General features: G+C 41.0%; 1 protein-coding gene across 2 annotated transcripts in view; it reads left to right on the forward strand.

Annotated features, from left to right (window-relative positions):
• The window catches only part of lrrfip1a (leucine rich repeat (in FLII) interacting protein 1a), a 49,831-nt gene continuing 27,111 nt past the window's right edge, over nucleotides 1-22,720 (forward strand). For both annotated transcript variants that reach the window (XM_030111688.1, XM_030111687.1), the window contains exons 1-2: nucleotides 1-507; nucleotides 21,108-21,194. In XM_030111688.1, coding sequence (XP_029967548.1) covers nucleotides 418-507; nucleotides 21,108-21,194 — 177 coding nt within the window. In that variant the 5' untranslated portion in view covers nucleotides 1-417. The remainder of the gene's footprint in view (nucleotides 508-21,107; nucleotides 21,195-22,720) is intronic.

Raw genomic sequence — 22,720 nt, forward strand, 5'->3', positions numbered from 1 at the left:
TCGCTGGTTCGAGTCTGACTCCGACAGGTGGTGGAGAAACACTGCCGCCCCACCACGCCGCTTCCACTGAGACAAACTCTCTCACCCCGCGTGGATTTCTTTTATTTCTTTTATTTCTTTTATTACTTTTCATTGATCGAGGCGGTTTAAGTCAGGTTTGTGGACCCGGTGGACCCCCGCGTGTCAGATGCTGCTGCCGCTGCGGGTGTGAAGCGGCTCGCGCCCCGCTAACAAACACAGGAAGACGCGTTAAACGGATGTGTGACAGAATGACCCTCGCTGTGTCATCTCCTGCTCTGCTTCTGTGGACCTGACGTTTTAGCGACTCTCTCCCGCTCGCTTTGGATTACTGAAGCGCGCTGGTTTTGTTTTTTTTAATTCCACTTTAAGGACGTTTGGAGCGCGTGAGGGGGAGACATGGGGACTCAGGGGACGGGACGGAAAAGATCCACCAAGAAGGACAGGTCGACGGCGGAGGACGATGCCCTCAATCTCATCGCCAGAGAGGTGAGTGTGGAGGAGATATAACACATTCAGGAAAGACTTTTTTAAAGTTTTCACAGTGGCTACAACTCCTTTAAACAGGGGGTTCAAACAGACGGTCGGCGGGCCAAAACCGGCCCTCTAGAGGGACCAATTCCGGCCTGTAGGAAGACCTTTGCAGAAATACATATCTTTTCAAATTCCCGTTTCTCCACTGGCAAAACCACGTGTCTTTAAAAGAGTTTAGTTTTCATTAACATTAGCCTGGGAAATGTTACCAAAAAAATCACTCTTGTCACAAGACTTTCATGGCTTCCCGCAGAACTGTAATAATTTGTTATATTTTTTTAAGGTTTCCACAGTGGCTACAACTCTTTGAAACACGGTCCACGGACCAAACTTGGCGTTGTACTTCTTTTTCAACTAAAAGTTGAGCATTTTTAAGAGTGTTGGTAGGTCATATCCCTTAAATTACTAATATGAACTCGTGCTTGTGGTGACGTGCAGATTATTGTTTTTATTTCACTGGTCCAGAACGACTGAGATTGATATGTACGTATCCCCTGAACTGAAATGAATTTGACACCAACCTGCATCCATGAAAGCAATTCTCAGGACAGGGGTCTATAGTTAACCTGTGTTCCACTTTAAGACCAAATAACATGGTTGCTCCATTCAGCCTGATAGTTTCCATTTACAAAGTAAAGCCTGCATATAAAGATAAAAAAAAAAAAAAATCTTAATCTTGTATAGTCATGGTTCAGACTGGCAAGAATATGGCAGTGTGTTTCATATTACACTTTTTCACAGCCAGAAAAGGTAGAGCTGGCTATACACAGTTATTCAAACTTTCATCAGTGCCAAGTTTAATGTAACACAAACTAATCAAATTAAGTGCAGCTCTTATGAAAGGAAAATGTGTTCAGCCCTCTTTAAGCCACTGGGAGCTAATGAGTGTTCTTAGCTATTTCTTCCACAGAAGGTGTCAGTGAGACAGGAAGTCAAGTTGGGCTATTTGCTCTAGCAACAAAAAAATGGAAACTGTGACCCTAGAGGAAGGTACACCCACCACAGTCTGACAGAATCCAGTGGGAAAATATATCGGTGTGCTGAACAATATGGCAGGTTAATGCCTTAGAGCAATCCTGAAACAGTTGCTCCTGGGGCACAGGACATGCACCTGAGCACTGGTGCTAGGAGTGGGATGCAAAATGGTAAATAACTAAATAAAATAATGAGTATATTTCCCATTTTGTTCTGGATATGTTGAGTTTGTGCTCAAGGATCCAGAATCCTCTGGCTCTTCAGGCTGTGCCTGCTTTTCTGTGTGTGATATGACAGTGTAGAGAGCTCCAGTCTGCAGTGACTGATCCAACAAATAGTCCATTTATGTTTTACTGATAAGTGTGTCATGCACTAACCTGCATGAATCATCAGGCTTCCCCTCAAAAATCTCAGACTGGAGCTGGCACTCGTTAGTTTGTAGTTTCTCCACAGTGCTGAAGGCGTGTTATGACAGGTTTACACTGTTTTCCAGTCTGGGAGTATTATGAGCCAAGCGCTGCATAAATGGATGTTTTGTTGTGGGAATAATGCCTAGTGTGAGTTCAAACAGGCTGCCTTGTTTGAAGTATAACACCATTTAGTCCACACCCACAATCCTGAGGCGTGAAACTAAATATTAATATTTTACATCAGTTAACCCCAAAACAAAATGTACTATTATATTCGTTAGGTTCAAATCAGTACATTTAAATACTGAGGTGCAAAGAAGTGTAGATATAGGTGGTGGCAAATTTTTGTGTCTGTATTTTTAGTGGAGGTATCAGGTAAAAATGTATTGACTTGACCAGTGCAGTGTTAAGCTTTTTAATCATTATGTGAGCTGATTTCAGTTTAATTTAATACTATCTTTTTCAAGTCAGCAATGGATTCCATGTTAATTGCTTTTAGCAATTGCTTTTTTTAAAATCTGATAGTTAGATTTAGCTCCATGGCCGTTTGTTGCTTGTTAGCCAGTTGGACTAATACCCAGAACGTGACTTGGCTTGACTTTCTGTTTCACTGACTTCTTTTCTTCCAAGAAATAGAAGAGAATAATGTGTAATGCTGCCACTTAGTGGCAAAAAAAGAAGGGAATTATGTTTGTTTTTCTTTAATAAAGGCGTATGGTTTCCTTGGCATGGGTTTTTCTCACTGACCCCAGGAAGTACGGGTTTCATAGATTTCAGTGCAGTAGTGAGATATGTTGTGATATTCAGCTCATTGTAACCCTGCACTGTCATACATATCTGATCTCCAGATACATGCAGATACATTTTCCTCATAGACAAGATGTTCTGCCACCTCTGAGGATGAGTGCCATTCAGATATTTTTCTAAAGTTGACTCCTGTTTCCTGTTAAACAGCTCTAAGAGCACAATCTGGCTCAGGTCCACGGCCATCATCCTGACTTATTGCAGCTTTGTCGCTTTCTTCACTCAGGAGGAAGTTAAGTCTGTGCTCACCACAACCCGGATGCTACAGGAAATTTACATATCGCTTTCAACTGGCACGCGCTCATGCTTCAGTATTTTTTTTTCTCTTAAACTGTGAATGGCTGCGGTGCCAATACCCAAGCCTACACAACTGAGCGTTTTCTTCCATTGACTGCGTGGAAGACCATTTAAACTCTCTGGGGTTGCGCATTCCTGTCGCTGATAAAGATTTCTTGTCGTAGCCTATTTGTGGTGGCAGGAATGTTGCCTGGCCGAGGTTTGTGAAGGAGCTCAGGAGATTGACAGAGCCCATTCAGGCATTAGTCAGCAGAAATTCAGAATACACAGAATCAAAAGGAGTTCACTTGGGCCAGTGACACCTTCCTGTTAGAGCTCCATCTCTAGCAACCAGAAGAAGAGTCACTGAGGCCAGGCCAGTGTGTCCCTTTAAGCTGCAGATGGGTCAAGTCCCTCACCGACGGCCCTTTGACAGGATGGAATGTCGGCTCTGATGAGCTGGCCCATTCTGCAAAGAGGTTTTAAAAATAGATTCTCCTGAAAGATCAGCTGTTGCTGCACCCCAGTTTTAGTTTGGGACTGTAAGTGGGGGAGGGGGAGGTTGGCACTGGATCACCATGTGGCCATCCCACCCGCACGGTTGCTGGGTACTGTGAACTCGTGTCATGAGTGTTGACTGTGGTCTATCAGTGTTGCGTTGCTCCACAAGGTTTGCAGAAACTGCAGCTTCTGTAAACCCAGCAGTTGGTGGTGGAGCAAATAAGAGACGACCACACAGCAGGAAAGAATGTAAACGCTGAATGCCCGGGCATTACTTCTGCTGTACATCAGGGAAGTCAGTGCCCGGTGTCTGTCAGACTGTGTCATTCCTACTGTAAGCATGAATTTGTATCGTGGTGTTTATGGTAGCACAATAGATTTAATTTCACTGAAGGGTGGAAATTGCATGGAGCTGTACTTTTTTAATAAAATAGTCCTGAGTATTCACTCATAAGTCCTTAATTCTCCAGAACTGATTGGTGCATTTACTTAAACAGTAAAACATTTAAGATAAGTGATTTCTTCTACCTCCTCTTGAAGATGAATTGATTTGACGAAGTATTCTGCTTCTTCTCCGCTAAATATAACAAGGTCAAAACACTGCCACTTACTGGTCAAAAGAGGAGAGGAGACTTTAAAGATGTTGTTCTATTCTCCTACAATGTGGTCTGATCTTGTTTCCATCTGTCACTGTGGACAGTGGGTGGATTGATCTAATAAAAAAAGGTGCTTCAGATTATATTCCATGTGGATTACCCCACACGGCCGCTTATGCATGCTTTAAAACAGTGCGAAAAGCGAGTGAGTCATCATTTCGACCTGTGGTTTTGAGGAGGAACCTCCCTGGACTCTACAATGGATATTAACCTGGACAAAGTTATTGCACACCTTCAAAGAACCGAAACTGTTGCCACATACCTGCTGAGTGACAATGAGGAAGAATAAATGGATACAGCAGAGAAGAAAGTTTGTAAAGTGGAGATGACACAATGAGGAGAAGCTGTTGAGTAATTTAACTATTGCTTGCATGCCATTGTGAAACTGTCATCAAGCTTATTATGCTTCCTCATGTATAGTTTTGTTGAGTAACTTTTTTTATGTTGCAGGTGAGCTCATGGGTTCATGATGCCTTTTTATAGCCTGATGATACATTGTGAGATCAGTCCGAGAGCACAGGAGGTCCAGATTGTTCAACTCACGCATCCATCCACGACTATCCGATGTGGCTTTTTTTTTTTTTTTTTTTTTTAAGCTCTGAGGAAAAAAGACAATGTAGTTAAAAGGATTAATCGGGATTTCCACCTGTTTATGTCCGACCGTCATCAGCTATGTAACTCCAGGCTTTGAAGAGTCGCTCTCTTTGATTTAATTTTCTGTGCTATAGAAAGCTGGAGGTCTGCCAGGGTAGCTCCGTCTGACTGCGCCAGTTATACCTGGGTGGGTATGTTTGAGAAACAGGCACCCAGCCTTCCCTTATTTCACAGGAGTTGTCTCAACTTGCTGAACACAATAAACCTGAGCAGATTTTCCTACCGATAAGCCACTGAGCCTGCGTGATACATTGCAGGCATAACAGATTTTAAAGTGTGGATTTTAGGAGATCTTCACAAATACATTTTTGAACCAATCTTTCAAAATTGGATAGTTTTCAGTTGATTTTATTCTACCATATTGAAATATTTTTATCTAAATACAACCTTGTTGACCAAGACACAAACCATCCTCCTATAGCAGTCACTGATTCTCAATATAAATGAATTACATGAAATTAAACCAAACAGTGCTGCTTCACGGCTGTGAAAGTTATACCGTCCATCGCTGTCTGGTTTATAAACGCACTGTAATTTAACACTCAAAATATTGAAAGTCCGCTCAGAGACCGGCATTTTCAGGGGGACCAGAGGTCACCCGAAAGATCCAGATCTTTGATCAGGGGGTTTTTCACACATGCATAAATGAAGAGGATATTCCCAGAAAGTCCTGATTTGGTCTATAGTCCAGATTGCACAGGGCTTCAGTGAAAGTACCTTAAGGGAGTTTGGTGGTCTGGTGCTGTTTCAACTTGCGTTGTCAAAATTTAATTCATCAGTTTCCACCATGAAAGATGCACTCAGTTTTAATTTTGTCCATTGCTTAATCTTTGTCTTCAGCCTGACAGGCCTCCAAAAAAATACTATGTCCTTAAAATGAAGAGAGGGCATGAACATTTGCCCTCCCCCGCCTCCCCAAAACCAGAGAAATATAGGAGGTATACAGCCTTTCTATTTTCATTTTATGTAGAGACACAAGATAGACAGATAAGGCCAGTGGGTTCATTGGATTTATTTATGTATCTCAGTATATATTTGTGTGCAAATAAGAATAACAACCATTAAGAAGACTTTGTGTCTTTTTTCGATGTTAAACAATCACATTGCATGTTTTTCTATGGTACTGAAAGGATACATGACCCCAAAACAACAAATGCACCCAATCAAACTTTAGATGTAATGTCTGGTTAATGGCCTTGTTGACATGTCCAGACGAAGAGCAGCTGGTTGAGAAAATAGAAACCATGTCAGTCATGTTGGCCCACTTTAGACTCCAGCCATGAAAATACAGAGCAGGGTGAAGATGTACATAAACGCCGCACGACATAGAGAAGACAAGCAGTTGCTTGATTTCCTAAATCAACAAATTCAAGATCTGAATGATAGGGGTTTTTTTCCAAGCTGGGACACAGCATTTGAGCCACAATGAATCAGTGGTTTTTCTAGTTACAGTGTATCACCCTCAGAAGTTGTAGTTGCATATTTTGTTGGAAACTAAAAGCTTGAAATCTCATTGATCCTTTGCTTTTGACCCATAAGCTGCAAGTCCATAACTCTGTCCAGTTATAGTCAGACGTGGTCACTTCCCTTTGAACCCAGCTGCTGCTCCCAGTTTGGTTCCACATATCAACTATCACTGCGAGGATAACAGAGCTGGAATTTGGCCAGAGGCCTTTTCTTCCGAGCTGGTCGCAGTCATTCTTTCACGAGTGAATTACACTCACAGATCACACCCAGATTTATGTGTCAATGGGTCTGCCTGTGAAAACACACTCAGCCCAATGCTGATGTTAAATTTAACGGGTGTTTTTAGGAGTTGAAGTCCTTACACATCCGTTACGCTTTCAAGTGTCAAAACAAAGGTTGGTCTCTTCCTGACGAAGGGCAGACTGCAGTTAAGGTCATCTCTTGCTCACACATAGCTTCCAGATAAAACTCTTTCTTACTCCGATTGCTATGCTGCCTTCTAGTTGTCTCAGAACTCCCTGATTATTTTATGGTGTTGCATGGTAGAAGAACGATACAGCTAAAATACAATCGGTAGGTTAACAATCTTGATGGCATGCACTCTCTTTGACTGAAAGTAAAAACAAGCCTGTGTTTTTACAAAATGTTTCGATCATTATAGTGATACACGTGTATCTCAGCAACAGCTGTTGCCTGTGGGACTGAAGTAATGCTGTTCACATGGATAAAATGCAATATAATCTTGTCCCTATTGTTTTCTGACTTACAATGTTAGCAATTCAGTTTTACTCACAATTCAAGTCATTCTAAGGCCCCTTTTGTATTGTTTTATATAAAAACATCGTTTTTGCATTTTCATTTAAAAAATATGTATAGCATTTACACAGCAATGTTTTGAAAATGTCCATTTATGTGGGAACGGTAGAGAACGGCTGAAAATTGTCTTGCTAGCATGCCAAGCCATGAATTGGTATTATTTGTTTTCGTGATGAAACCACACACACGTGCAGAGAGGAGTACTGTATAAACAATAATGAGTACACAGACATGTATGGACAGACAACCAAGTTGCATTGCAGGTGACTCTCAACAATAAAACTACGAAGTCCCAGGATAACATGGACTGGGAGTCATAACACTCAGGAGCCAAACATTGTTCTTATTGTCCATCTACTGACGTTTGTGCAGAAGAATTATTTACTACGGTTGCATGCGCAGAAGCAGTGTTTCAGAAAAGGTTTTTTTCCACCGATTTCCATTGAAGCAGAATTGGGTTTTCCATTTTCACTAGAAACATGGTCGTGTAAACGAGGCCTGTTTTAGGAATTTTGAGCTCCAAAGCAACTGGAACGTGTAGAGCCATATGAAATCCGTGTTAACGGAATCGCGGACGGAATCGCGGAAATGGCCAATAAAAACGGAATTGGAATAAAACGCGGAATATTGCGGAATTCGTCCTAATCTGGTCTGAAATTCAGTTTTCGGGAGAAAATGGAACCTTATAGTGCAAAGCAAACATACCGGGGGGACCGCCCGAGCTGTTGCAACGTGTACGTCACTTCCACAGCGCTGCTAACATGCTAAAGCTGCGTTCACAACGCCAAATGCTTTCCACGATTTTGCGTCAAAATACAATTGAAAACAAATGTGAACGCGCGTTCCAGCCGCGACGAGACGCGACGCAACAACACGATATCCAAGCGAGCTGCTCCCTCCCCTCTCACACATTCAAAAAAGTTATGAAACTCCACGCTAAGCGCTAAATACAGAGCAGAACAGTACACGAACTTTTATGCCTCAGGGGAAAAGCTTTTTTCGTAAATGCTGTCAACGTACTGTGGACTGGACCCGCAAAGACGCATGCGACTAATTGAAAATTATTTCTTTGTTGCAGGACTTTAAACATTAAATCGACTGTTATATCCTATTAAATTGTGTACATTTATTCATTTCCACTTACCAGACACCTTTTTTTATGGTAAAAATGAGCATAAAAAACAAAATACCAAATTCAGAAATATTAAAACAGAAAAAACGGAATTTGGGAAAAAATAAAACGGAATTGGGGAAAAAATAAAACGGATTTCATATACCGCTAAACGTGTGAGTCCAGTCGGGAATAAAACTTTCCAATATTTGTGGGGATTGCAGTTCTTTTTTGAGTAAAGCATTTTTTTTAGGTGCAGTCATCGTTTGCAGTTTAGATGGAAATACATAATAATGAAATGCTCTCATTTAGCATCAAAAATGCCCATGGAGTGTTTTGTCATAGTACTTTAGGATTCTACTGAGAACCGGGCGCAGCATTGGGGAGGAACACAATCAGGAGTTCTCTCTATACTGACGAATTCATCCAACTGCAAAGCACCAGAAAACTGTCATTGTCTCTGCTTGGACAGACATAAATATCCAGCACTGAAACTGTGTTGTGTTATGCTTCCCAAAGATGTAGCTCATATGTTATTTCACTGGTTAAAACAAACTGAAGAGAGAAAACCATGAGATTTGTAGCCGTTTCTATAAGCCACATTCTTCTTTTTATCATAACAAGATCTGGATCATGGCAGTATCACTCATTTTTATGTGGCAGTACAGTTTAAAAAGCTTTTTTCCCTGGAGATTTAATTCCTGCTTTTTTTTTTTTTTTGAAGCTCCTCCTGAGCATAGCACATGATCTTTAGAAATTTGCCTCTGAACTTGAATTACATGGAAGGAACTTCGAAGAGTTTCCTCTTTTCATTTCTCACATCATCAGCGTATAATTTCTGCTTGAGTAATGCTACAACATCGGATTTATTGAATAAAGTCTAGATTGCATTGTCTCATTGTTATGAGCCTGGTAATCATTTGACACAACAAATCAGTTGTAAGTGGTTTTGTTTAGAAAGTTAATTATCTGGTATGATGAAAGAACTATTTAGGAGACCTCGTTATCATATCAGCAGGCAGCCTTGGATGAATTTTAAATGTCAAACAGTCCACAGGTAGGAGTGACTTAATGCCCATGGAAAATGTTGCTTATAGTGCTGGCATTGTTGGAGTTGGGCATGTTGCACAGAGTCTGCTGACTTCGATAACGCAGACGTGGACATGATTCGCTGTTCTTGGACTCCTGCCATTAGCCTGGCTGAAAATGTTTTTTTTGTTTGTGTGGCAGTAAAGGCCGAGGGGCCAAAGGAGCTTAGTAAGAACAAGCTACACTGATGTTAGCTTTGGTACAACTTGAACTTTATAGCTTGTGTGGTAACTAGTTCAAAAGTAAATGTAAAGATGTGGAGTTTACATGAGCAAGGAGAAACGATACTATATATGTTTAGTTTTAATTTATGAAACATCATGGAGAAATGTTGGTTTTGCTTTGGTTTATCTGCAAGCACAATGCAACGAAAAATAAGCGGACCCCCTGAAATGTTCAAATTTCCTCCTAAAATCAATCATTGTCGCTCTGTAAATAGAGAAAGGAACAGTACAGTAAACTTTTGAATTATTCAATGTATGTGCTGTTCTGCTGCTAAAAGAAAACAGACTTTTAGGTAGTGTCTCCAGAAAGTTGTAATTGAATTCAACAATCCTTCCTGTGGGATTAATCATTTCCTAACATACCACTGAGATGAAGGTCTGCTAATTTTTTAATTGATTAATTTATTTTTATTTGTAATAGAAAACTTCTAAGGGTTCAGAATTTTTATTTGCTTCAACTGAACATTGTATTTGCACTACATTTGTGATTATAACATTCTAAGCAAAGGAAGTAAACACGGCCATGTTACTTTATCCCTTAAAAACCATTAGTATTGATATTTTGGGCTTGTTAACTTATTGTAGCTGATTTTCTTTTAACAAAGTACATCCTGGAATAGCTGCTCGAATGGCTCAAAAAGGCCCTGAAATTGGTCCAGGAGCTGCTGGAGATGTTCTGGTCTCAGAACAGCTTTAGGTGCCCAATAGAAGTGCAAGAGGATGTTACAAGGACATCTGCGCTTCTTTGCTTTAGACCAGACGTGGTATTCCTGGTCCTCGGAGGCCACTGTCCTGCATGTTTTCAGTGTTTGTCCACTTCAACACACCTGACGTTAATGGATGTATCATAATGAAGCTCTGCAGAAAGACTGATAACAAGCCAGTCGTTACTGTCAGATGTGTTGAAGTCATCCACACAGAATTTGGCATCCCTGGATTCAGCATCTAATAACAAACAGATGTCTATTCTTTATGCATAAAGCCAAGTGAGGCAGACGTTTGTTTTGTCCAGTAATGGTTGAAGATGTGCAACGATCTCTGCGGAAGTGGTATCTTCTACCTGTGTTTGTCTGGGTTGTCTACTCAGCTTTCATCCCACAATCCAAAGATGTGCTTGATGGTTTATTTAGTTGTTCTGAGTCAGTGCCATAGGTCATAGCCCTGCGATAGACATGTACTTCACCTTTTACTGGGATAAGCTTTCACACTTGTAACCTTTGTCTGAGTAAAGCGGATATAGAAGGCAGATGAATGGTTTACGATTTGGTGTAAGCTGAGGTTCTTAGCAGGAAGGCCATGGTATTACACCACACAACCATTAGAGAATCCATATAATATAACCAATTAACCCCAGTTATCAGTTCCAGACATTTGGCTTTACATCAGGTTTACTCGCTCCACAGCAGCTGTTCAGGTTTCTGTTGATTGTCTGTTTTGTCTGCTTAAGCTGGAGGAGACAATGTTAACTGGGGATTAACTTGCCAGGTTGGCGCTGCGTAGCTGTCAGAAGCTCAGTGAAGCGTTGAAGAGAACGGAGTCTTTAGAGGGGATTAGTCTGAGCCTTAATGGTGAAGGAGAGGAAGCCCACCACACACACACACGCATGCACGCACACACACTCACCACACTTCATCCTTACAGTCATCGAGGGATCGAGCCCAAAAACAAGTCATACAGCTGAGTTAATCTTTAATAATGAGACAAGCAGCCAGCACATGCTCAGTGAGGACCAGCAGTCAAAATCAGCACTGAGCAAATAGTGACGTGTGTACTTCTTTCCAACTTAAACATCCACTTTCATGCAGGTATTTTCTTTTAAAACGCCATTCAGAGTTGAGTGCGTCTGGTGCAGAGAGCTCTAACAGCTGTGCCACCCACAGTGTAGCCAGAGCACAATGGCATTTCCCTGTCAGCTCCTGATATGCCACAAAGCAGCCCAGCATTAGAGGACCAAACAATTACATGTGTTTTTCCTGATACGTGCAGGGCACTGGCTTCAGTGGAGCTTGGCCGGTCTGACTCATGTCTCCTTAAAAGGAAGTGGAGTTTCTGTGTGAGTCGGTTTCCTCTTGGTGACATCACCACATGCACAGCCCCTGCAGATTGTTATCACAAACTACTTCCTGTTTACTCAGCATTACTGAGTTTCTTCCAAAGCTCAGGGAACCATAGGGGGTGGGACCCAGGGGATCGAGTGCAGCTACAACAATTGATCAAATCGGGTACACCGAGAGAGGCATTGCACTAATGGCAGTTTATGGTGGGAACCAAGTGTTGCTGCCACTATCCCAGGGAAATCTGAACCAAAACTGCCAAACCAGATATACCGTAGTTTTACTTATGAGAAAACGAAATGTTTCAGTCCAGTTGCAAGTGGATCTCAGTCTGTTCCATTTGTGGTCTAAATTCAGCAAACTGGAAAAGCAACTTGAACAGCAAGTAGTCCTAAATTTCAAAGTTCTAGATGAAAATCAGACCCGAGGCCACACTGACCCAGAGCAACCGCTTTGCTGTAAAGGTATGATGTCTGCTTGATGTCATTCTGTTGAGTTGATTGATGAACAACAGCCAGAGATCAGATGGTATGATGTACATTTGAATTAGTGGGAAGCCATTATAACACAACAAGACATGAATATGTGCATCAAACATGAAAGCTCAAGAGTTTAATTTCTCTACGATAGTCGTAATGATCATCAATGATAAAGGCATCATCAAAATGGAAAATCTAATCAAATCTAAACTCAAGTTGAAAATGTGTAATTACCTTTTAGTTTGTTGACACTCATTGTTAGAATTAAAATTGCAGCAGGTCTTTTCTTTACTCCCCAATTTCTTAAAACTAGTTGAACAAAGTCTGTTAAGAATTAAAGGAGCTGTATCATGCAAAATTCACTTTATGTATGTTTTAACCTTGTTATATAGTTATGTACTAATCAAACACCCCCAAAGCGTTTTTTTTTTTTTTCCTTCGTGCCTGTGTGTTTGAGCTTTCCTCATTTTTCTGCTGCTCAGAGAGGCAGCCCCTCCCGTACCTGTGAAAACGGTCTGTTTTCCCATGTTGATGTCACTAGGAGAAGACGGCTCCCCTGAGGACAAATCTCACAAACACAATATATATTTTTCTGATCGCAAATTATGTCATTATTGCATATTGGATGCTCTCTTGATGTTGTGCTGCTCTGATTATATACATTTACAAATCTCTGCAGCCTCCTTGAGTGTTAAACATGCTAGTAAGGAGTGTGTGTGGATTCAGCTGCCAGCATTGTAACTACTCCCATCACTGCAAACCAACATAAAGCCTTGAATTCGAGGCAGATGTTAGTCCCATCTTTGACGTCACTGAAGCAGTCTTTCCTACTCCTCTAACTTGGTGTGCATCTGCTCTTGTGCCGCATGACGTCTCTTTTCATAAGCCCTTTAGCAGACCACACACTCAAACACTCTGTTTCTTGTTCTGGGGTATAAGGTCCACAGCATTCTGCAGTGAAATCCCTTTAAAGCAGTCTCAAGAAATAAATCACCTATTGGAAGTAAACATGTCACAGAAATTCCCTTCTGTAACTGATCTCCTGTTATTCACTGCTCTCCTTTGGCTGCATTGTGTAACTTCCTGCAAAGTATTGCTTGCTCCCATCATGCCTCAGCAGCATTGACAGTTGCAACATAAACTTGCTGTTGCCTCGAGCTCCCTGTTCAGGCAACATGAAGCTTCCTATTACTTCCACCAAGAGACCCAAGGAGGCCAAATGAAAACATGTGGCCAATATAGCAAAGTATCACATGCTCATCTTGTAAGGCAAACAAAAGTCTAGGTTCATGTATATTGGTTGAGTAGTTGAGAAATCTCAAGGCTTAAATGGCATTGAATATTCTGATCTTCCTGGACATGCAATATTTTGGACTTCCAAAGAAAAGAACATTCCAAAAGGAAAACCTTTTTTAAGATTCCTTACCCTGTTCTCTCTATACGCACACTCACACTCACACACCCACGCACTACTGTAGTTCTATTGGTTGCATCGGATGTCTTCACTGTTCAGATCCAGCTGCCTCCCTGCCTTTATTTATAGCAGCGTCTGCGGCACACTATTTATTTCATTCCTGGCGTGCGATAGCTTGCGCAGTAGCTGACCAGTTTGTTTGCGGAGCGCGGAGAGCTGGCTGTACAGCTGTTCTGTGGCGGGGTCTGGGGCTCGGTTGGCTGGCTTTGTTAGCAGACAAACACAGATGGTTCCTTTTTCCGAAATAGCTTGAAGTGAAAGGTATTGAGGAGTACGCCAGGTTAAGCATGGTGTTTTTCCTTCTTGCTCAGTGGAAGCGTTGTAAATGAACACTTGGATTTAAATCACTGGCTCATTAGTCAGACTGTCTTGAAAAAATCGAAATGATCAGCTTTTATACAGTGACATGCAACTTGTGAAAATGTATCTGCAGTGCGCAGAAGTTAACAATGCTCTATATCCCAGGCCAAAATCCAAACAAGCTAATCAGTTCCTGCTGTTCCCTTTACTGGACTGGCTTATAAGTACAAAACGTCTTCCAAAACACGAGACCAGTTGACCTGAAGCAGTTTCTTTAAAATAATCCCTGACCTGGACAAATGAGAATCACACATAAGCTTTGGCTCATATCCTACTGGTAAACATTAGGTCCTGGCATTTATGTCACTTGTTGTCAAAGTACCTTGTTGGATTATTCTTTTGGAACAGAAGGAGACTTAAATAACCGGAAAATAATATTGTCGCTCAAAAATAATGAGGAATTTGACTAAACTTGCCTTATGCTCTGATGAGACTTCCACTCGTGGTGTGGACATGGAGTCCCCCACAGAGTCGGGAACAACCCGGTCGATGGTATCATGACTGCACTCAGTGATGCTGAATGCTTCAGTTGGCTTAATGACATTGGGAGCGTTAATGTGAGGTGTTGCTACAGTGAAAACAACTTTATAGTTTCAGTAGTGGTTACAATTCTAATTAGTTTCAGTCCTCATGTAACCCTTTAAAAAAGTAGCTCATGACATTGCTCAGTTTAAATACACTGCATCTCTGTTTTTCCATTAATACCCCAAAGGGTATTAAAACTAATTTTTGACTTGTACATAGTTTCTGCTTTCGTCAGTTCGCATACGTCACATCATATGTTTTTTTAGAAACAAGGGCTGGATTTATCCACTTCTGCTCCACGAGTGAAAGAGACATCATGTATTTGGCTCATGCCTGTGGCTTTAAAAGGAACTGAGCTTTTTTCCAGCCACTCCCTTTTGAGGTCAACGTCTGAGAGGTTAGGAAGATTTTACTGGAGGAAAGTGGCTTTTTCCACCAAGTTCGTCATCATCACCCTCAACCGGATAATGTGCAAACTGTGCGTGTTAAAATCCACTTAATGGTCCCACCTCATTTTCAAAAGTCAAAACTCTGATCCAGCTCTATGTCTGTGTGCTCTCTTTGTCTGCCCAAGCAGCACTCGGGCTCATTAAAATACCCATCCATCCAGGCCGCTGAGGACTGGCATGCAGGGTGTGCATGGGAATTCAGCTGACTGGAAACTATCAGTCCAGGCTGGCATTCGATTCTGGTGGCACTCAAAGCTTGGTGCCCTTACAGGCTGTCAAGAACTTCAAGGGACCAGATTGACACGAGCCAGGCCATGGAGGACATTCACACCAATATGCTGACAGAATATAATGAACCTTAGCGTTCCTACAAAGAGCATTTAGGTGTTCAGGCAGGAACAGTTATGAAGTACATGTGTGGGATGTCAGAAGGCATTTGAACTAGAAAGAAAATCAGCAGCTGGATAGATTAGTGCAACAGTGACGTCTTTTTTTTTATTGGAACACCTCCATTGGCGTCGGGATTGGTGCAGAAAATAAACTGTGCTCACCAACAGTTTAATGGTCGTCCTGCTGAAGAAAGCACGTAGCTATCATCAACACATCATCATGCAGTTGGATGAGGCTGGAACTTAACCTGAACAGTAGCAGAAGCTCTCACAACTTGTAATTTAATGTTTTGGCCTGATGTGTTATTTTTAAGTTTCCTATTGTATATTATTGTCGTAATTGTAAAAGTTCATTATGGTATGATGTGTGAGACAGTTCTCAACACACTAGATATGGAGTAAAGTTGGACTTCATGATGCGAACCTCAACCGACATCATGATGTAAAGTGCATCAAGATACAAATGAAACACTCATTCTTCTCTAGCATTTATGTGCTGTAAAAATTAGATGAGGAGTTGGAGGATGTGGTTGTGGTTTTATAATTCACTGCCCACAGAATTTGGGTGCAGCTCCTGTGTCGGGTCATCATGACTTTCCGTGTTGCCTTTGTTTGGTAGATAGTTGTAACGGGTATCAATGGGTTATTTTTGATCGTAAAATCTTAAAACATCATGTTAGTCTGTCTCATTGTGCCTGGACCACTTTTCAGCCTTGTTGACTCGACATCGTTTTCAAGTGATACTGCAAAATTTTTGTTATTGGGTTTTGTTTTGTTTTTTTGGGTGTCTGTTTTGGAGATCGGCCCCTAAGGTGGAAACACTGCTACTGCAGATGTGTCCCACAGCTAGAGTTAGTAGTTTGTCTGCACATTCTCAGTAGATGGACAATAAGAGCAATGTTTGCTGTTTACAGCCATTTCTATGTAAATATACATTGTACTGCTGTCTAAACACAAAACTTTTCTGAAGCAACAAAAAACAAAAATTGCGTTTTCACTGAAAACATCTCGTCATCATGACCCTAAGGAACCTCCATGACCTTTTGTCTCAGACAGCCCATAATTTCAGTTGCTAGTGAGAAATGATAAAATCATCCGTGTGACGGTTGGACATCCAGTAGTTTGCAGTCTTATAAAGCCTAAACCTTAAGAGCAAAAGCTTCTTCTATCCTGGATTTAAACCTCTCAAACATCAGTTACAAAGAATCATGAGAATCAGGACTCATGAATCAGAAGTAGAAATCAAAACTTGTTCCAAGTTTTTTTCTGATCGTCCTCCAAACACTTTTGGTTTTATTTATGTAGCACCAATAACTCCAGAGCCCACCCTGTGACAGTCCCCCATGAACTAGCAAAGGAATTAATGAAATATAACATTTCTCTAGAATATGTCTATATGGTGTTTCCACATTGTTATACATTGCTAAAGCTTTAGGTTAACTGCATTCTTATTTGAATGGAGTCATGCAGGGCTGTTTCAGGGATAAAGGTGTCAGTGGGAAGACAAGATGTCCGTATATTACATTAAAGTTTGTATTTTATATATGACATTATATATATTTTATTGTAATTGTAACTTGGTAACCCCCAGGACTCCCTTGAAAAAGAGGTTTTTAATCTCAATGGGACTTTCCTGGTTAAATAAAGGTTGAATAAAATAAATATTCCTTTACAAAGTTTTGCAAGTCACCTTCCTGAACTCCTTTAAAGCTTGTGCTTTTTGTGTTTGTCTAACTCATAAGTATAGTCCTATTTTTGAACTGAAGTAGCTCACACTGTCTCTGGAGGTTGCTCACCCCATTGAAATGATGTTGAATTAGAACCAGGTCCATGTAGGTCGGTATAAATAGTTGTGAAAGAGGTGGGAAGGGAAAGGAAAGGAGGATTCTGTCTTTTGGCCTAGTTGGGTGCTTCTTGCTGACTCTTGGCCACAGTTCCCACTCATTTGACTGGTGACCTGTCAATAAAACATATTTTATTCTAATGAAGCTGGATGTTTGTGTTTTGTTAGCTGAGGTTTGACATCTATGTTTAAACTTGTGACGAAGTGAGTGCCATCTGCTGCTTTTAAAGGTTTTTAAGAAACTACTGCAACCTCAGACGCTCTGATGTCTCTGAGTTGTCTTTTCTGGTCTGGCAGTTTGCATCCGCACTGCTTAAATATTAAACAGAGTTTAACTATGCAGCCACTGGTCTGTTAATCCGTCTATGGGTCACTTAACGAACTAAAGAAATATACTGTCACTTTAAAAGGATCTCGTTTTAACCCAAAGTACCTCTAGATAAAGAACAACACATTGCAAAGTGCATTTCTGAACAAAACTATTTGATCTGAATGGATCTGCAATAACTAAAGAATGCAGAGGCTTGGTTGAGTCGGTAAAACATTGTCACACATCTTAACACATCCATCCATTTGCATGCAGGATGACACACTGCATGCAGAACTGCCTTAATGTTGGAAACTGAGTAGATAGTCTTATATTCAACGTGAGGTCAGGATGAGTCAGAATCTGGCACCTAAAGATTTTGTGTACTTTCCTGACATGTGGGCGGTCACACAGAAACCATTTATTACACTGCAACTGTCTGCTGAGCTCCAGCTGTCACTTTCACAAAGACTTTGCTCATCTGCTCTTGTGACCATCAGCAGGATCAACACACCTGAGGTATTAAACAGTGGCAGGCAACTCTTTATCTGAGGTTACACCCATAAATACGCCGTATGGTCGGCCTTATCCCCAGAGCGCTGCAAAATCTCATATGCTGAGTGCCAAAGAAGAAATACCAGTAACATTACCCTCTGTTGAATGTAGACGACAGAAAAATACCTTGATCAGTATTTGCAGACTCACATTCTCACTTTTGTATGTATGTGTGTTTTTGGTTTTTTTTTTTGTTTTTTTAAACAGAAAAGTATTATGTTTACACTGAAATGGAAGAAACAATGAAAATTATTTAGTTTGCATGCAGGCTGTTTTTTGAATGAAACCACACATGCATGCAGATAACATTACACTATAAACATGACTAATGCCGACGACACAGACATTCCTATGGATAAATGACCAAGTTAATTGCTTTTATGGATGACTGTCAACTCTAAAACTATCAGGTCTCTGGATAACATGGACTGGGAGTCATGACACTCTGGAGGCAAAAGTTCTTGTCCATCCTGAAAGCTGTCAAACTAAACCTCTTAAATTTATGATTTTGTCCTACAGATTACTTTAAAAGTGTAATTCTCTTCAGGAATTTTCCATTCCATACAGACATCAGTTTGCTGGGACTCATTTCTGTACCCTCCCTGTTTTAACATCAGCAGTAACATTGTAAAGTCTGCACAATGAGCAGTAAGAAGATAAGCATCAGACCTGTAAATAAGTCATTTGCAGGAAATTCTGCTTTTTAATGTGTGATTGTTTGCATGTTCCAATTATTGTCCCAGTGCTTCTGCGTCCCCCACCCATGTACATGTTTGAAACCAATTTTCACCCCTGGCTGACCGACGTCCATTAATCTGTCTGTGAAATGTCTTTCTGCTCGTCTTTCGTCTGGCTAAACAAACCCCTGCTTCTCTTGAGTCGCAGCTCTCAGGCCTGCAGCTTGTTATTAGAAGGAGAACCCGAGCGGGTGCTCAGCCTCTCCACAGAGCAGAGTGTTGGTGGTAATGGAGGCTTTCAGGAGCCGTATTTCTGCTGCTGGAGGCCAAAAAGACCGAACTCCCTCTGACACAGCACTTTAGTCTCCCTGCAGCGCTGGAAGATAAAAACGAGGTCTGAAAGAGAGACCCTGTGCAGACGCTGTTTGTTTATGTTGTGTGTTTTCAGTGCGACTCACAGTGATGTTAACAAGCCCAAGGACAAAGAGCAATCATTGACAGAGAGGAAATGCCACTCAGACACAGCCAGTCGATAAATACTTTCTACTGCTTCTGTCTGAAAGATTGTTGTGGCTTTAGCTTAAACATTAAGTTGCAAGTTTATATATTTTTTTATTTAAATGTCACTTTGTATTCCTACTAATCTCCCCGGTTGGCTTGAAGTTCATGCATATGCACAGAATGAAGCTCAGGGCCAGAAGCATGTCTACTGAAGCAGCAATGTGCCTGCTGTTTCAGCGCTCTGAGCTTTATTGTGCCTTTCTTCACCTCAGAAACATCTTTAAGAGCATGTCGTCCACGCAAATGGACACTGCAAGATCACTGGCTTGAGTTACATAACTGATTAAGAATAATACAAAACTGAGTGTAGTGGAGCAGTGCTGCTGCTGTGTGTTCATGCTGTAAGTCATGAAATGTTATGAAATCATTCACATCTGTCAGTTTTTTGACTTTCATTTGTGTTTTTCAGTGTTATCTGGATTTATAGTTAAAATATTTAAAGTTTTTCATAAGAGGTCATTATTTTAAAGCAATTAAAAAAGAATAGTAACGCAATTTAGAGGAAGAAGAAAATAAATTAAAAGCGATTAATAAACAACAGCTTGTTTTAAGATGCATTATTTGGGTTTAACTTTTGAACTCAGGTACTTTGAAGTGTTAAGCCTTAAAAAAAACATTTTGTCATAACAGTGTTATTGACCATTCATTTTCCACCCTTTGGGAAAAGCCTGAGGCCTCACCTGTGAGCTCTGGCGCCCTCTGTAGGAGGGCCCAGACCTCAGGTTTAGACCCGCTGGTATTAGTCATTAAAATGTGTGAGTAAAACTTTAATCAACCAAAGTGTGAAACAAGAGGAAGGAGGGTATTGTATTAAAAGAAATTGCACTGTTTAGCAAGGCACCTTTGTTCGTTTACTGCAGGAGACAAAAAACCAGGTGAAAACATCTGATTTTAGAATAGTGTTTTTTTTTTCTGGACTTTGTCTCAAATATTTGGTGCATGAAAACTAAAAGCAGCTTGTGCATTTTTGGCTCAGACTTGGGAACAAAAATCCCCGAGCCGTCTGGATGGATCAGAACATGACAGAAGATAGGAGATGTGTTTTGGGCCTGAATCACTCAGCGCTTCCTCAGCAGCAGTTTTATCTCCGAATCTATTTTTTGTGTGGCAAAAGGTCTGAGTGCCGGACTGGTGCAGTTGTTTTAAGGTGAAGGAGTTCATGATCATGAAGAGTGTGTGTGCGCGTGTGTGTGTGCGCGTGTGTGTGTGCGCGTGTGTGTGTGCGCGTGTGTGTGTGCGCGTGTGTGTGTGCGCGTGTGTGTGTGCGCGTGTGTGTGTGCGTGTGTGTGTGTGTGTGTGTGTGTGTGTGTGTCTTCCTGTTGCTCAGTCATGGTGACTGACGAGGGGAAATACATTAGTGTGCAACAGTTGGAGGCATCACAGTTACCCCACCCTGAGACAAACGGGCCACAGCCACACAGCGTCTGCCGCAAAGTTTGAGGAAGGAAATGCTTACACACACACACACACACACACACACACACACACACACACACACACACACACACACACACACTCTGTGAGAGAGTCCTTTTAAGGAAAAGGGTCCGCTCTAGTTCCTGAGTGCTGAGTGGAGCAAAGGCCGAGTCCCTCAAATACACACACACACACATTTACACACTGTTGTGACCATATTTCTGCAGGGTCTTCAGATTCTCACCACACTGTGCACTTCTAAATACAGTCCACAGTCCTGTCTGTGATATCAATTACTGAATATTTCAATATATTTTTGTCTGCAGGAGAAATTCCCACGATCCTCCAGACCTTTGTTTCTGCATTCCTGCATGCTGTAAACGTGTTAATGTTGAGCCTCGATGACTGCTGCTGTCTCACTTCTGCCTTATGCTATTTTCTCACACGATGCTGCTATTTTCTCTCTCTCTGTGCCTCCCTCAGGCCGAGGCCAGGCTGGCGGCGAAGAGGGCGGCCCGGGCCGAGGCCAGGGAGATCCGCATGAAGGAGCTGGAGCGGCAGCAGAAAGAGGTACGCTCGTCAAATCCACTACACTCCTGCAGATAATACTTACATTCAACTCCATGTGGCCGACATCTGCAGGCCTCTTCTCATCCGGACTTTCAGTTTAGACTGGGAGCATTTCCTCTCAGTGTTGCTCCTAAGCTATGACTCTGTGATCCCCGGGGTTAAATGTCAGCGTTGTAAACTGATTCTTGCAGAGGTTGTTGTGCACTCAAACCACAAAGAAACAACTATTCTGATTCCTGCAACTATTCTGTTTTCAATACAGTTTGAAGCCACATGAACAGTCCGAGCTTTAGTTTGGAACGTTTGCAGCTTCACAGCAGTCATTGTGTCACGTTTTGTGACAGGATATCTATTGATGAAAATCCTGTCCACTAATCTACTGAAGCAGCCTATCTAATTGTGTATTCCCAGTTTTATTTTCCATATTCAGTAACTTGCTCATTCTTCCAGCTCAATATTGATGAGTTAATGGTGACCAAATATGACACTTCTGCTCGAATGTTTTCATGAATTTCCATAAAGTCTGATTCTCCCTCTTTGTAATTTTAACTCCTTTTAAAGCATTTCCAGCTGAATTAATGTTCCTTCAGTGTCAAATCGGCAAGACTTTATAACTAATTTACATAAATGAAATTCTTCACTTGCCATTTGGAAAGCGTGTATATATTTCAAATGTGTCAACGATCAATAAATTGGTAACAAACTGAGGAAGCATAAAGGGGTAGAATAAGCAACAAGCAATAAATAATGGAGTATTTTTTACATCAGTGATAATTACACTGTCAATATATTTCTGATCTGCAGAGGGAGCCAGAAAAGTGATGTTACAATCAGTTTTTCAGTGTTATCAGTTTAATTATTAAGCTCAAGTAAAGTTTATGCTTTAATTTTTAATTTTAATTTTTAATTTTACTTTATTATTAATTGCTTCCTATTTAACACCTTAAATCCTATTTACTGTCTTCATTTCTTCACATTTCCTCCAAACTAATTTATGACCAATCACTGAATGCAGAATTAGACACTCTCTACGTAACTACACGAAGTCTACACCGTGCACTCAAACACGGACAGGTGTAGAACTACTGTCTCACTGTTGAATAGTCTTAATCAGGTGTGTGTGTGTGTGTGTGTGTGTGTGTGTGTGTGTGTGTGTGTGTGTGTGTGTGTGTGTGTGTGTGTGTGTGTGTGTGTGTGTGTGTGTGTGTGTGTGTGTGTCTGTGTGTCTGTGTGTCTGTGTGTGTGTCTGTGTGTGTGTCTGTGTGTGTGTCTGTGTGTCTGTGTGCAAAAATGACAGCATAAATTTTGAACAATAGCACGAGAAATAATGCACTGTATTTTATTATTGAGGTCTAAATTCTAGATTATGTGTGATTTTTTTTGGTCAGTTTTTTGTTAATAAAGTCCTAAAATATAATTTTCTTCTTGTGCTACAGCGCCTGTTTTTTAAAAATACTTGAATGATTATTTATCTGATTTTTCTCCCTTTCATTTGCTTTTTGTATTTAGCTTTATCTTTGGCATTT

Source organism: Salarias fasciatus, chromosome 16, assembly GCF_902148845.1.
Source record: "Salarias fasciatus chromosome 16, fSalaFa1.1, whole genome shotgun sequence".
In the NCBI taxonomy this organism is placed as follows: domain Eukaryota; kingdom Metazoa; phylum Chordata; class Actinopteri; order Blenniiformes; family Blenniidae; genus Salarias; species Salarias fasciatus.